The sequence below is a fragment of the Myotis myotis genome, unplaced genomic scaffold (genome assembly GCF_014108235.1).
Source record: "Myotis myotis isolate mMyoMyo1 unplaced genomic scaffold, mMyoMyo1.p scaffold_m19_p_3, whole genome shotgun sequence".
Lineage (NCBI taxonomy): Eukaryota > Metazoa > Chordata > Mammalia > Chiroptera > Vespertilionidae > Myotis > Myotis myotis.
In genome coordinates, this window is record NW_023416335.1 from 211,095,015 (window position 1) to 211,110,924 (window position 15,910).

General features: G+C 56.7%; 1 protein-coding gene across 1 annotated transcript in view; it reads right to left on the bottom strand.

The window, feature by feature from the left end:
* EFCAB6 (EF-hand calcium binding domain 6) overlaps nucleotides 1–15,910 on the bottom strand; it is a 155,717-nt gene that overhangs the window by 56,924 nt on the left and 82,883 nt on the right. Inside the window, exons 15-19 of the mRNA XM_036298810.1 lie at nucleotides 15,666–15,725; nucleotides 15,118–15,278; nucleotides 12,718–12,885; nucleotides 11,256–11,424; nucleotides 2,060–2,174 (exon numbers count right to left, since the gene is read on the bottom strand). Of these exons, the coding sequence (XP_036154703.1) occupies nucleotides 2,060–2,174; nucleotides 11,256–11,424; nucleotides 12,718–12,885; nucleotides 15,118–15,278; nucleotides 15,666–15,725 (673 nt within the window). The remainder of the gene's footprint in view (nucleotides 1–2,059; nucleotides 2,175–11,255; nucleotides 11,425–12,717; nucleotides 12,886–15,117; nucleotides 15,279–15,665; nucleotides 15,726–15,910) is intronic.

Sequence of the window (15,910 nt, forward strand, 5' to 3'; positions counted from 1 at the left end):
GACGGAGTCTCCTCCGTGCCAGCTTGCTCGGAGGAAGGCTACTGTTATGCCCCCTTTAGGGTGAGGAGCTGGAGCTCAGGGGGCCCAACTCCCCAAGGTGAGCGCTCACGGACAGCACGGCTGAACCAGGCCCGCCGGCCCCGGGCCCAGCTGCTCAGTTACTGCGTCGGGCCGGTGCTGGCGCCTGAAACCAGGAAGGCAGCAGGACGTGCTCAGAAACCCATCCGTCCATCAGGTGGGACGGCGAGTGCGGCCCTGTCTGGAGCCTGTGAACTGGGACGTAGTTTCAGACGTGGTTCTGCAAGGTAGCAACCCCCTTTCTGCCCCCCACGGACGCGTCTGCGGGCTGGACGTGGGCAGTGCGCCCGGAGCTCGCGGCATCCTGTGGCCCGGGGTGAACCTGGCTTCTGTCCGCTCCGCCTGGGCCTGCAGGGGCCTCCCCCAGGCTCGGTGTGCCTGGCAGGTAGCACCTCCCGAGCTGCTTGGCCATGTCCCCCCCACCCCCGGACCTCTGGCCGGAACCTCAATCCCACCAACCACGTGGGAGACAGGCAGCACTGGGACTGATGGAGGAGGAGGTGGAGGTGGAGGTGGTGGTGGAGGAGGAGGAGGAGGAGGAGGGAAAGAACAGGTGGGGCCGGGAGCAGCCGGCAGCTATGCTCGAGTTCCCCTGTGCAGCGGGCTCAGTGCGCAGGGACCGCCGGCAGTGACCGACCCGCCTGGCCCCCCTTCCCTCCCTGAGAAATGGAAGCACCTGGCACACTGGATACACTCCCTGAAATAAATGTGGTTCCTTTTCCTTCAAAACATATACCCTGTCAGCACGTCACCATTCCAAATGCGATGGCTTCTGGCATGGCCTTTACCTCACGTGGGGACCGCTGTCCCCCTGGGCCTGGCAGATGGAGGTCAGGGGGCAGGGGGACCTCCACGTCCCCCCGGTGAGGAGCCCAGCGCCACTCTGGCGGAGCCCAGGGCACCGCCTGACCAAGCTCCAGACGCTGGGAGATGCCCACGGCTCCGGGCTCTGCCAGGGCAGCCTGCAGCGCGCTTGCAGCGGGACAGGAGAGCCCCGCTGACGTGTCTGCATGATTCCTATAGCTTTTCCGCGTGGCTCGGCTGTCTTTCCCTCTCCCTGCCCCGCACAGGAGGAAGCGGCGTCAGTAAGATGGAGAGGAGGGGACAGAGGACGTGGCCGAGAGGAGGCCACACACGCCTCCTGTGTCTGCCAGGCGCGCGGCCAGGGGAGCAGAGCGAGGGGCAGGGCACACGGGAGGACCCGGCTTCCGGCCTTGACCGCGCTGTACAGGGCGGACTTCTTGACAGCCCTTTGGGAAGGGGAGAGGGGGCGGGGTGGGCCTTGGGCTCGTCACTGAGTCTTACAGAACCTGTGTTCTCAGCGGCAGGAGGCCAGCAGAGAAGGCCGCGTGCCCTGCCATGCCAGGTGCCATTCATCGCAGATAACCTGCGGATTTGGTTTCTTGGTTAATCCTCACCGGAGGGTATTTTTTCCACTGATTTTTAAACAGAGTGGAAGGGAGGGAGGGAGAGACAGAGAAACACTGATGTGAGGGAGACACATTGATTGTTGCCTCCCATACGTGCCTCGACTGGGGGTCAAACCTGCAACCCAGGTTCGTGACTGTGACCGGGAATTGAACCCATGACCCTTCAGTATGTGGGCTGACGTTCCCACCACTGAACCACACGGGCTGGGCCCAGCAGTTTTTTAAGAAGGAAAATCTTAAAGAACATGGGGTGGGATTTAAGGCTCAGAGGGCTTTGGAGTGGATTTTACACACCATTTGGCTCTGAGTTTGTAGATGGCTCTGTCAGGCAAAATCCTGCGTCACAACTAAGCTTACCTAAAAAAGCAAGAAGACCAACACGCAGTCGGATAGAAGTAACCAAGTGCCTGTCCCAGCCTGAGCGGGCGCCACGCCCAGCCCTGGGCTCTCGCTCGCCCAGTCCCGCCGCAGGGACCTTCTCAGGGCTCAGAAAGACTGGGGTGCCACCTGGGGAGACGCGCCAGCAGGGTTTGCCCTTGGCGATGAGCTACCTTCAAATCCTGCTGCGAGATCCAGGTAATTCATCCCTTCTTTCTTATATCCGAGGGTTGCAGTCAGCTGAGCGTACTGGTCATCATCCATAGGCATCCCGTTATTTTCCAGCACCTGGCAGGGAGACCGGGAGGGGCGGCGGTTATGTGGTCTGGGTCCCGGCCGAGCCCGCAGCCCCGCAGCCCTGTGCTGGCCTGCAATCGGTGCTTGTCTGCCCCACCCACAGGCTCCTGTGGCAGGCCCGGTGCCTGGGTCTCTGACCCTGTACAAGTTTTGCTTGTTGTGCCAGTGAGCGAACAAGGGAGCCAGCGGGCGCCCAGCCTGGGGCCTGTCTGCACGGCATTCAGCTGCAGCAGCACTGCAGACCTCCTCGGGGCCGGGCCATCCGAGTCACTGAGATCCACACGTGCTGGGACTGCAATGGCTTTCGAGTCTCTTAAGTTAGATTTATATTCACATGTATCCTGGGAAACAGGGACAAAATAAAGCAAGGCAGTTTGTGGAGGAAACACTAACATTGTGATGAAAGTTTCATTCTGATGGACAGTTTACATGGCAAGCCTTGTTTTTGGGGGCACCCACGGCACTTCTTTTCTCTCCTGAGACACGCCACTCACTGACCGTTACCCAGGATCCCTTCCCTCACCACACGCACCGACCGCTTACCGTTTCCATCCTGTGTACGTGTCTGTGTGTGTGTGTGGAGGTGGGGGGCAATTATCTAGACGACACTGTCCCAGGAGATGGGATGGGCTGTTCAAGGGACAGATGTTGATGTCACCCTTTTGCCAATGGCCAGTCAATTCTCTGCCTGGAGGTGAGACCCCAGAAATGATGCTAGGAGGAGACAGGCGGGACAGAAGGCACCATCCCTGCTGCTCTCAAAGTATTTGCAATTTAAATGAGAAAACACGGCTTTTCTTCTAGGAAAAGAACATAGAATCGCATGAGCCCCACCCCCATCCCATGCCAGGGCATATGAAGGAAGGCTGTCTGGGAGAGCCGCGTCTGGAGATGGGTTTTGAAGAAAGTGTGTGTTGGAGGCCTGGGGACACGCAGATCAGCTGATAACAAATGTCAGGGGTCTGACGGCACAGGAAGCCAGAGGAAGCCAGAGAGCAGAGGCATAGCAGGATCAGCACCACTGACTGCGTTCAGGGGAGAGAGCTAAACGGGGAAAGGAAACAGGAGGGTGAAGTGAGATAGGACACTTCATCATCACGACCACCATCATCACCATCACCATCTTTATCCTCCTCATCACCATCTTCATCATCACCGTTACCATCATCACCATCACCACCATTACCATCTTCTTCACCATCAGCACCATCACCATCATCACCACCATTACCATCACCACCATCACCACCATCACGTCTTTATCCTCATCATCACCATTACCATCGTCACCATCATCACCATTACCATCTTCACAGCATCATCACCAACATCACTATCACCATCATCACCATCACCATCATTATCACCATCATAACCATCATCATAAACATCAGCACCATCACTGTCACCATCATCATCATAACCATCACCACCGTCACCATCACAAACACCATCATCATCATCTTCGTGTAGCAATGCTCCGTGCCAGGCATTGTGCTAAGTTCCTCACAGGCATTTTCAAGTCTCAGTGAATACTTATAATAAGCCTTGCAATTTGAATGAGAAAACACGGCTTTTCTTCCAGGAAAAGAACATAGAATCGCATGAGCCCCACCCCCATCCCATGCCAGGGCATATGAAGGAAGTCACTCTTACTAACCCATTCTAAAGATGTGGAAACCGAGGCTTAGAGAGTTCAAGTGACTTGCCCCAGTTACATTACTAGGAAATGACAGGCCTGGTTTCAAAGCCAGTTCTTATCAAGCACTATGCTCAACTCCATGATTGGAATAAGGCCTCTGGGGAGCAGCTCTGTCTCAGAGCCCTGGCACCTCTCATGTACCCACATCAGTCACACAGTGAGAGCTAACCTGGCCGTGGTAGAACACCACAGAGATTCCTGGAACACCAAGATGGGAGCCTTGCCCGGGTTCTGATGAGGGACGGAGCCTTCTGCCCTCCTTCTCTCACTACAGCTGCGGACTACATGCCCACCTAGCACCTAGCTGCACAGGGTACCCGCGACCTGCAGGGCGGCTGTCAGCTCCTGTTTCGGTGTGGTCCTTTTTGGTGTGCGGGACTGGGACGCAGGGAGCTGGCACCGTAGGCTGTGTAAGTCAGTAATACACTGACTACAACAGACAGCAGCTCATTGTATCTTACCGCCCAGTTGGTCAAGCCCTGGAGTCGGCTGGGCGTGTGTGCGCGCGTGCGTGTGTGTAAACAAGCCGCAGGGTGTGCTTGGTGCAGGATCAGAAAGCAGGAAAACGGGGGTATGCAGGTGTTGCTGCTTTGCCTGGGAGCCTCATGGGGAGCAGAGCTGGATTCCAAGACCATCAAGGGCCTGCCTGGGGACTCGGCAGGCTGCATGTGACTGAAGTTCTGGCAGGTCCCTGCCATCTGCACACGCACCCCGTCCCAGCCTGTGAGGAGCTGTCCCAGTGGGGCCATGCAAGTCCTCCGACAGACAGCTGTGGCCCGGCCCGCGTGGAAGCAGCAAAATGGACAGATTGCTTTCTTTGAAAAATAACTTTATGGAACGTACATGCATAACCCATGGACACAGACACTAACGTGTGGTGAAAGCCCGGGGCGGGGGTGGGGGTGGGGGTGGGGGTGGGGCGGGCTAGAAGGGGTTAATGGGGGAAAAGGGGACATCTGCAATACTTTCAACAATAAAGATTTTTTCCTAAAAAGAAAAATAACTTTACATTTTGAAAACAACTACACATGAATTATTCATCGCAAATTCCTCCTGCTCAGCCTTCCATGAAAACATATGTGATGGAGAGTAAGGAAGTGTCTGTAGGCAAATGCTTCACAGCCTGGAGGGCTGGGAGGCGTGGTGGGGGGAGAGCCCCCCCCCCACACACACACACACCCTCCGCAGGCGGCCTGGCCCTGGCCCAGGCGCACAGTCCCCTCTCTGTGCAGAGCGCAGCGGCGGACCAGGCCCAGGACGTCTCCATCTCCAGAAGAGGCCCCGAGCACCCCCGGCACCAGGCCCCCCCCAATGCCCCCCTTGCCTGCTCGCATCTCTCAGATGAACACAGCAGACGCCCACTAGCTCGATCACAACCCTTGGAGGCAATTTGCAATACAACATAAGGCTAAACGGCACCATTTATAAACAGATTTCAAAACCTTTAGGCGTTCAAGTGGTGTCCTTCGGTCGTTCCTAGGAAGCATTTCCCTGAGAAAGTTCCTCAAAGCGTAACCACCTGTGGCCTGGCACATTCTGATTCGCCAACTAGTCCCTGCATCCCCAGGATATCATTTCAACGGTGGACCGATTCCTCGCGAGACCTTGCCATTCCCTGGGGTCAGCGCTGGGCTCTTGGTGGACAGGCGCTGTACTGCACCTCACTGGTTCTGAGTTCGTGTTCCCGAGAAACTGAGGAAGTGACTCAGCTCCGCCCAGCTACCGCAGAGCCTCCGTGAGAGCAGCCCCTGGTCCCCAGGTGTGAGCAGCACATGTCTGCGAGGCCTCTGCGTCCCTCCTTTCTAAGGGTTACCATACAGACCCTCACTTCTCACAGTCTATTGAGAGTGCACAGTGAACCACTCCAGATAAAATGCAGGGAGCGTATGGGTCTCCCCCTCCTGTCCTTTATCCTCACTTGTTACATCTACTTACAGTATAAACCCCACAAGACAGTGCTGTGTTTACCCTAAACATCCTGTTTAAATTAAGAAAAAATAGGCCTTTCTGTTTAGTCGGTTACTCACCATTTCCAATGTTCTTTATTCCTTCATGTCGTCTGAGCCGCCACCTAGCTTCAAACTCCTTCAACCTGAAACTTCCCTGAACGTTCTATAGTGAAGGTCTGCTGTGATAAGTTATCTTTGTGTGTTTGTATCTGAAAACGCCTTTAGTCCCCCTTCTCTCTAAAGGAGACTTTTGCTGGGTGTAAATTCTGGGTGGAGAGACTTTTTGTTTCCTTTCCAGCAAGTTCATCAAATGTACTGTCCCACTGTTTCTGGCTTCCACTGTTCTGATGAGCAGTGAATGGGGATTCAAAGCCTTGTTCCCCCATTTGTAAAATGTCATTTCCATACGCTGCTTTAGACATTTCTCTCTTTGACCTTGGCTTTCAGCAGTGTGTCTGTGATTTTGCTTGTATTTATCTTACTTGGATTTTCTGAGCTTCTTGAATATACATTTAGTCCTTTTACCCCAAATTAGGAAATTTCAGCCATGATTTCCTCACGCGTCTTCCTTTCCTTCTATGACTCCAGTAATTAAATAAATGCAAAATGGACTAAGTACTCAAGTACAAGACTAACACTGTCACAGTGTATCTTTTAAAATGCCAGCTATATGCTGCCCAGGAGAGATTTACTTTAAATATTGAGCACCCAGAAAGTGTGAAATAAAAGGGTAGAAAAATATATTCTCTGCCAGCACGGATCAAAAGAAAGCTGAAGTAACTGTGTTATTATCAGGCAGAGGGAGGCTCGCAGGCAAGTAGCATTACTCTGAATCGGAGAGTCATGTCATAATTGTAAAGGAGACAATTCGCAGGGAGTTGCAGCGAGCTATGTGTACCCAATAATTTAGCTTCAAAGCGAACAAAGCAATAATCAACAGAATAAGAAAGGATCTCACTAGACAAATCCACGGTCCACTTCCATACGCTGCTCTAAATAGCAGGCGGAATGTGCGGGCAGAAATCTGAATAGACTAGAGAAGTTCTGGAGAACATGATTACGGAAAGGGGCCTAACCGACACTTAGAAAACTGGAGGTCCGTGAGGGAGTGGGCACACCTTTTCAAGTGCTTATGGAGCATTTGCCAAAACCATCTGTGTGTTGGGCCATAGTCCAAGGCTCACTACCTCAGAGGACAGCCTGAAGTCACTGAGACTTTAGAATCTGTTCTCTCATCACAATGGAATCAACTTTAAAATTGATGAATAGAAGGTAAATTAGAAACTCCCAACTGTTTGGACATTAGACAATGCACTTAAAATTAAGCTTTGGAAAAAAGAAGAAACCACAAAGGAAATTATAGGTATTCTGAACTGAATGATAATGAGGATACGATACACCGAAACTTGCATGATATGGCTAAGCCTGTACCTCGAGGGCAATGTATAGCCATCAACTCATACATTAGAGAAATAAAGGCTGAACAGTAATGATCTAACATTTCATCTCAAGAAATTAGAAAAAGAAAAGCAAATTAAATCTCAATGAAGTAGAATGAAGACAATAATCAAGATAATAGAAATAAAAAATAAATATATGAGAGGAAAATACCAATAACAATAAAGTGGTTACTAATAAAACTGACAGACTTCAAATGCTTCTGGATAGGATGGAGTAATTGATAGCAAGCCAACATTCTCAATGAAAAAAAAAAAAACCACAACAAAACACCTGAAAAAGCCCAACCCATTACAAAAACTAAAAAGGTACCAGAGAGCTGGGGAAGCGGTGCTGCCACAGGGACTGAAGTTCCCAGGTGAGAAGGACCCTGCAGAGGCGCACTGAGGCCATGCACCTGCGTTTTCCCTGGGAGCAGCTGAGGATTCTGGGAGTGGACTTGAGCCTGAGAAACAGAGCTGGGCCGGCCGGAGGGCCCCTCCAGCAGAGCGTGCGCTAGGTGTGTGGTGCTAGGATCTCGAACTTGGAGATGGAGGGGGCAGGCTCAAACCAGGACTGGTCCCCTCCCAGACGGGGCTGACCTCTGGAACCGCTCAGGGCTGAAGTCTGACACCAAAGTTGACAAGTTTTGAGAAGCAGCCAGCAAGGCCCCACGCTGTGGTACTCAGGCCCACCCGGGAGCGAGGTCTGGCAACCCCAAGGCAGAGACGGAAGCCTAGAGTTGTGGTCAGTGGACACCAAGTGTGGCGACTGCTCCTGCGGTTGTGTGGGGCTTGGACCAACAAATCTGAAGATGTGAGGACCTCGAACGCACAGTTGGTCTCCCCCTTAAACCACCTGCAAGATCAGGAGCATGTCTACAACAGGAAGCTAGCGGGCGAGGACTGCTCGTCCCCTCCCCCGGCCCGGCCTCCGGACAGGCGCTCCATCCGCTTCCCATGGCCGGGCTGGAAGCCCCATGAGGAAGCGACGGTAGTGGGGTGGGAAGGGCATGAGGACCTGCTGGGGCGCAGAAGGAACACCTGCTCCTGGGCTAGGCCAGGCCCTGCCTTGGAGGGATGAGAAGCCAGGAGCCAGAGCCTAAGAATCTGGGGCGCTGGCCGGGCTGACAGACGCTGCTGCCCTAGGGCCTGCCCGCCCAGGCTCTGTGTTTGCTGACAGCTCTGCGGCCCCATGTCCATCTCCAAAGGCCTCAGCTGGGACCCGGGGACCAGCCTGAGAAGGGGGGGGCTTGTGAGGGTGACGAATAACAACGTCGCACAGGAACAGCCGACTACAGGGAACGGGAGTGGGAAAGCATCCTCCGCTCCTGGCGGATGGAGTAGCTCAATTAGGCTAATTACTCAATTAGACGAATCTTGACGTCTGTGTCCTTGGGTGTTCTGTCATTTTATGTTCCCCACGGGTCACCGTCACCAAGCAGTCAAGCCTCCTTTCCATCCGCGTTCCCCAGGTGGCGCGGGCCCCTGCCAAGGGCGCAACAGGCACCCTCCGTGTTTCCTGACAGAGTTCGACAGACAGAGTTCGCCTGCCCAGCGCGTACCTCCCTTCTCCCACAGAGAGAACCGTGCTTCTGGAGGTGGCCATGCTCCCAGCCCGGAGTCTCTCTCTCTCTCAATCTCTCTCTCAATATCTCTCTCTCTCTCTCTCTCTCTCTCTCTCACACACACACACACACACACACACACACACTCACACACAGGCCTGGTCCATAAGAAAAGCTGCTGGGAGAAGCTTCTAAGATGCTGTTTTAACCCTTTGCGGTCGTATTAAATTTGGACGTGGGTGTCGTACTGGTTGGAATTTCCATTGAAAGAGCAGGGATACATAACATGCGAGATTATGAAGGATAAACAAGCTTTATTAATTCCTTTCTGGAACTACGTCACTACTAGTAGAATCACTACAAACGTTAGCACTTTCTAAATCAGAGTCAGCATTCAAGGTGCCAAAATAAAACTCTTCATCGTTACTTTCAGATTCGCAGTCCACTTCTTTCAGTAACTTTCTTTTTGCCATTTTGGAGGATTATTTTGAAATATCTTAACAAGCGAGAATGCCTAATTACAGTTAAACGTAATTTGTAAAGCTTTATTTGAAATTCTGCGAAATATCTCCGAAGCTTGTCGATTTCTTCACTCTCAAAAGGCGACTGCCTCGCCACGGTGTTTTGCATGGCGCGTGTGGAACGACCGCGCTTGTTTATATTGAGTTTCGGTATCTCCAATTTGTCGGGGCAGTGTTTTGGTTCGTGACAAGGTCGCTTAGACACTTAGGAGCTTTCAGAGAAATTATGAACTGACACATGAATGAATAGAGTTAAGATTCGTACGGCCTTGCTGTGGTGGCTGAGAGCAGACATACAACCGGAACGGTAAAAAAGCTTTGGTGGCTGGGAGTAGACAAATGACCTCAAAGGGTTAAGACAGAAAGACTTGTCTAGCTCAAGCCCTTTGCCCCTCACTGCGCCTTCTTTGTGCCTGAAACCTGAGTGGCGGCTGGTTCTCCAGCCGCCGTCTTGCAGGCATGGGGCTGACCTGAAAGAGGAGAGGCTGGAAGCAGCCTGGGCTCTGGACACTGCAGAGCTCTGCACGGGCCCTGCACGGGCAGCTTCCCGATCCTCGTCACAGAGAGAGAAATCGCAGCCTCTGATTTCACACGCTGTTTGGGGGAGTTTGCTGCTCATTCCGCATGTGATGGAGGGAGAGAGAAAAGAAACATATGCAAGGAAGAAATGGGAAGGTACTAGATCTCCCTAGAGTTCCAAAGCAGTTTCCTGCACCACCACCAGCTCTCAACTCATCGTTTAAATAAAATGCCTTTAAAAACGCGCAGCAGTCACAGCCCTGTGGCACAGGCACCAGAGCAGTGAACTGGGAAGGCCCCCTGGGAGGGAGAACACGGGGGACAGGGTGTGCGAGAAACGATGTAATGAATGGGTGGCACGCTCAGACCGGGTCTAGCAGGAGCCCGGAAAGCACCGCGCCTTCTCCTGCCCCCGCAGAAGTCACACACCGAACCGTGAGCAGCACACAAGCTCATGAAACCCCAACAGCTGCCTTGGTAAGGGCTGTCCCCTCATGTGGTGTCACTGGTGGCCTCTCACGTTAAACAGGGAAAAGGAGGAGACAGGTCATGCGTCACCAACTGGACTGGCACAGTGGGTGAGCCTCCGACTGCGGGGAGCCTGTGACAGTGTCCTCGGCGAGGACGGGCGGCTCGTGGGTGTGGGGCGCTGACGCCCCGCCTGGCCCAAGTCGTCCCGCAGCTCTCCCTCCTCTGCCGCCCGGATTCCTGTGTTTCCTGCATCCACCCTCTCACCACGCCCACGTGCTCACGTACCCTCAGGCCTCCGTGCCCTCAGTTCTGTCTGTGAGCGGAGGTGTGGGCTGTCTCAGCAGCCTGTCCCCACCTCTGTGCCGCCAGCCCCTCCTCCTCCACCCGCCCGGGGCTGCTGTCGGAGCTGGCACAGAAGACATGCAAAGAGCCTGTGACAGCGCCTGCCGGGGCGGCCCCCATACGCGGCGGCACTAATATAATGAGCCCTTCTTGGAAATGTCGCACCCTCTGAGCTGGTTTCTGAGAAGTCTATGCAGACCCTTCCGGCCGGGCCCTCTGGCCGGCTCGCCAGTGCCCTGAGCTCCTTTCCTGCCCGCCTCTCCCCCTCTCTGGCGGGACAAGCCCCAGCGTCGGGCACTCCCCCTGCAGCGAGGGGCCTGCGAGGCCTGGTCCCACCCCATCTGCCCGCGAGGGCAGCGTGGGCGCCGATCAGACGCGTTCTCTGCAGAAAGTGGCCGCCGACACGGGCCGAGAGGAGCCTCTTCCGCCGCGGAGAGGCCTAGGCGTGACCTGCGTTGTCCGGCCGAGAACGGAAAACCCAGCGCCACGCATTCGCAGCGCGTCGTGTGACAGAGCAGCCGACCGCCTCGGGCCAGAGACACAAACACGGGAGGCCCGTCCTACCTTCCTGAAGTTGTACCAGTTCACTCTGCCGTCGAGATCCTTGCTGAAGTTGAGAAATTGTTTCTTGAACGCGGGGTCCTGCTGCTGGACCCAGTGCCGGAGCTTTTCCACCGCTTCGTCCTTGGTCACCGTCTTGGTCCAGGCGCTTTTGTCCTCTGTGGGCTTGGCTCTGAAATCACAGCAGGCACAGGTCCGGCGGGTGCTTACAGACCCCCACGTTCCACCCCAGACCCCCGCCCTCCCCCCGGGCCCGCGTGGTAGCAGGTGGGGGCAGGAGCCTCGGGAAGAGAAGGCTGCGCCTGTGTGAGATTCCTCCTGCGCTCGGAGCTGGCTGGCCACGCTGGGTCAGGCAGGCGTGGCGGGAAGGGTGTTCGTGTGACCCAGGAAATGAAGCTTCCAACAGGCTGCTGTGTGGCTTCCAGGTCCCAGGGGCCATCACCCTCCGCGGGGAGGAAGGGCGCCACAGCCGCCCCCAGGTCCTTCCCGGGGGGGCGTGCAGTGTGAGGGGCGTGTGCGCAGAGGACAACGGCCTCCTCAGCTCCAGCAGCCTCTCGGCCCGGGGCGAGGCGTGGGGCCGGGACACAGCCAGGAGTGAACCTGCCGCCTCTCCTGCTCCCCCGGCTCTGAGGAGCGCTCTGCTCCGCACACCCCGCATTTTAGGAAATGCTCAGCTGCCAAGACTTCCCTCCTGGTTTAGGGGGCAGACCACTCACCTCTGAGCATTTAACCTGCTCTCAAAGGGCCACCTTTCTGCCGTTTATAACGCAGCTACCACCCGAATGCCCGACGCCAACTGCCGTTAGCAGAGCGCTGACCGCCCCGGCTCGCACTTAGGGGCTCTTAAAGGGGACGGTGAAGTCTGCCGAATACTTTACATCTTACCTTTCTTTATGGATTTATTATAAGCTATGAACAAGCAAGTAAGAATACTATCTCTTCACTAGACTAAACCTGTATTTTCCAAAATGAAGAAGGGCGAGGATGTTTTTAATAGGTTTCCTAAGTATGTTTCCTCGTTACAACTCCATTGGCCATCATGTCGGGAGCCCTGCATCGCTGGTAGGGAGCGCGCCCTGGCGGAGGCGATTCTGCAGGGAAGAGTGCGGGAGGGTCCCAGGGGGCAGAGGGTGGGTGAGGGCAGGTCTGTGACGGCCGCGCGGCAGCCGGGCCTCTGGGCCCAAAAGCCCTGGGTTCCGGGGCCGGACGGCCACGGACTTTGTGAAACTTGAGGCGAGTCCCCAGGCCCTCAGTGCCTCGTTTCTAGAATGAGTAGGTCAGTTCAGTAACCCCTCAGCTCTCTGCCGGCTCTAAAACCCGCTGCCTCCAGCGCTGCGCTGACAGTCTGCCACCTTTCTTATCTAAATAATACAACATGAACACACTCACGTTTACACAAAGGTTCACTAACTGCCTGCCCCACGGCGCCGAGGTTCTCGCTGCGCCTGCACCTGCCTCTCATTACCTCTCGGCGCTCTCCGGCGGCGGCCCCTTCTGCCCCTGCTCGCGGGGCGGCCGGTCCTTCACGGCATTAGCTGGACGGGCGGCGGGCAGGCCCTGGACGCCCATGCTGGCCAGGAGGTTCTTGTACAGGACCTTTCCCGAGGCTGAATCCTTAAACTTGCTGCAGAGTCTGGATTGTAAAGGTAAGCGGAACACGCCCGTTAGAACGGCGGAAACGAAAAGACAGGCCCTCCGTGCGTGGGCGACAAGTGTGTGGGCACCTGCACCCCGCCCGCCTGGCGTGCGGCGTGGGCAGCGGCCGCTGGGAAAGCCGGCTTGGCAGCTGGACGTGTGTGGGGAGCCGGCACGGCCATGGCATACTCAGCCCCAGGGCGCCTTATGTGCCATGCCAGCTCAGCCTGGTTCAGTGACCCTGAGTGGGGGGGGCGGGGAGGGGGGTGTGAAAGGATTGAGAAAAGACAGACAAGAGAATGGAAGCTGGGTCTCGGCGGGACGCTGCTCCCTGGTGAGGAGACAGCGCCGGCGCCCACAAGCCGTGTCTTTGTTTTATAGCAGATGCCACGAGGCAGAGCAGGGGCGTGATCACGTTGTTTACAGCCTTCTCGTGAGTTTCAGCCCCACTCAGCTACATGCACCCGAACTCTAGCACAAGGCACGTGGGGCTACGTGTTCGGACCATAGGTTCAAGCTCACAGCCACAGCCGTTGGCTATGATTGTGCTGGGAGGGCCCTGCCCTCCAGCTGGGACTTGCACGTGGCCATGAGAGGACCCTGTCCTTTATTAGTCCGAGGCTTGAACCTGGCCAAAACACCATAACCGCGCCCCACAAACGTGCACTTGCCCAAGGAACCAGCCACTCCGCCCTGGAGAAGTGGGTGTGAGTGTCCACAGAGGCCCGTACCACAGGCCCAGCCTCCGGGTACCGGTGGATGCACCAGGCGTGCACCCCACCGCGGAATGCAACTTCGCAATGACAAGGGACCCGCTGGAATCCGTAGCAACAAAATGAACCCCAGACCCGCTGTGAGGGTGAACGGAGCCTGACAAGAAGCAGCACCGCCCTGGCAGGTCGCTCGGTGGTTAGAGCGGCGGCCCTCGCACCAAAGGGTGGCGGGTTGGACCCGGTCAGGGCACGGACCTCGGTGCAGCTCAGTTCCAGGCCCAGGAGGGGCATGTGCTAGAGACAACCAATAGTTATATCATTGATGTCTCTCTCTCTCTCTCTCTCTCCCCCTCCCTCCCCACCTCCCTCCCACTCTCTCTAAGGGCAATGGGAAAAATACACTCGTGTGAGGATTTTAAAAATTTTAAAAAAAAGAAGCGAACACCACGTGTGCTTTCACTTATGTAAAATCATGGAAAGTACAAAGTAACCAGAGTGGCGGGGAGCTGAGCAGAGGCTGCTGGGGCGGGGGGGGTGGGTGGAATAAAGTGCCCGCCGGCGGGTCTGAGCGGCCTGTGGCCGGTGCAGAGGAAGGACAGGCACCCTCAGGGGTGGCCCTGGAGGCTGCCGGGCGCCTGCGGCCACAGCCGGCCTCGTGTGAACGCTGAGGCCTCTTTGCCCGTCCGCCCTCGCCTCTGTGTGCGCAGCGGGCTCCTCAGAGGCGTGTCCCGTGACCCCACCCAGAGCACGGAGGGGACGCGTGTGTTCTCAGGCCGTGCAGACCGTCAGGGTCTCGTGAGGAGTGAGACTGGACTTTCGGACATGAACTCGGCTTTGCAGCAGCACTTCCTAGCTCACTGGCAACTGCGGCCGTCGCTGCTGTCATCCCGCACCCTCGGTGTCATCCAATGCGTCTTCATATCTGAGCCTGCGGGACCAGGCACTTCCCCAGAGCGCGTGGCCGCCCCCCCTCCCAGCAGAGGCTGGGCACCGCCTCTCCTGCGTCCCTTTCCGCCTACAAGACGCGCACAGCAGTGCCCGGCGCAGAGGAGGGCTGCGAGCAGGAAGCCAGCTGGCACGTGTGTGCGTGCGTGTGCACACGCGTGTGTATGTGCGTGTGCATGTGCGCTCAGTAGCCAGCTGTGGTAACGGTCACGAGTGCTGACGCCACGCCGCGCAGCAGGGACCTGTGACTATTACAGTCGCTTCACCGGATCCCCATGTGCGGAGCGCGGTGCTGCGCGGCGAACCGTGAGCCACCCGCCGCCTCACGGAGCCAGCCGCCGGGAACCCGGGAACCGGCCATTCAGGGCCTGCGTCCCCATCGTGAGGAGGACCGGCGGCCCCGCCTGTGCGGAGCCTGTCACAGAGCGGCTCCCAGCGGAGCCGGCGCTGCCGGGGTGCGTGAGCGGCCTGACCGGCACCGCGAGCACCGCGAGCACGCTTCGAGGGGGCGGAGCGATGGAAGCAGCCGTGACGGAAACACGGCAGGAAGGACTTCTGTGGCTGAGACTCACTTTGCCAAATGTTCCGTCGTCAGGCACGGGCAGAATATGTGCATCACTTTCTTGAAGTTGTTTGCCCCGACGAGCCCCGAGTCTCCCAAGTCGTAGGAGCACAGCAGGTCGTGGAACGCCAGGAGGTTCCTGCTGATGGAGTCCCGCACCATCCCTTCCACCTGAGAACACACACGGTCACAGGCTGCAGGCGTGTGGCCTGGGGGGAGCACCCGAGACCACGGAGGGGGCACCCCAAGGACCACGGAGGCAGGGGGCATCCCGGGACCACGGAGAGAGGGGGCATCCCGGGACCACGGAGAGAGGGGGCATCCCGGGACCACGGAGGGGGCATCCCGGGACCACGGAGGGAGCACCCCAGGAACACAGAGGGAGGGGGCATCCCGGGACCACGGAGAGAGGGGGCATCCCAAGGACCACGGAGGCAGGGGGCATCCCGGGACCAGGGAGGGGGCACCCCAGGACCACAGAACCACAGAGGCAGCACCCTGGGACCACGGAACCATGGAGAGGGCACCTGGGACTACGGAGGGGGGAAGGGTACTTACTAAGTCCCAGGCCAGCAGGTGTGACGCCTGGGCGTCCCCCCCGGAGGACGGCTTCCCTATCTGAGTGGAGAGAAAGGACGCGAGTGAATACAGGTCACTCACAAGGGCAGGCGGAGCTCTGAGTCCGACTGTGACGGCCAGCCATGCCCGTCAGCCAGCGGCCGGGAGACTGAGCGGGTGAGGCTGCCCTCTGACCCCCTGGAAATGGGAACAAGAACCCCGAACTGGCACTTATTTTTAAAAAG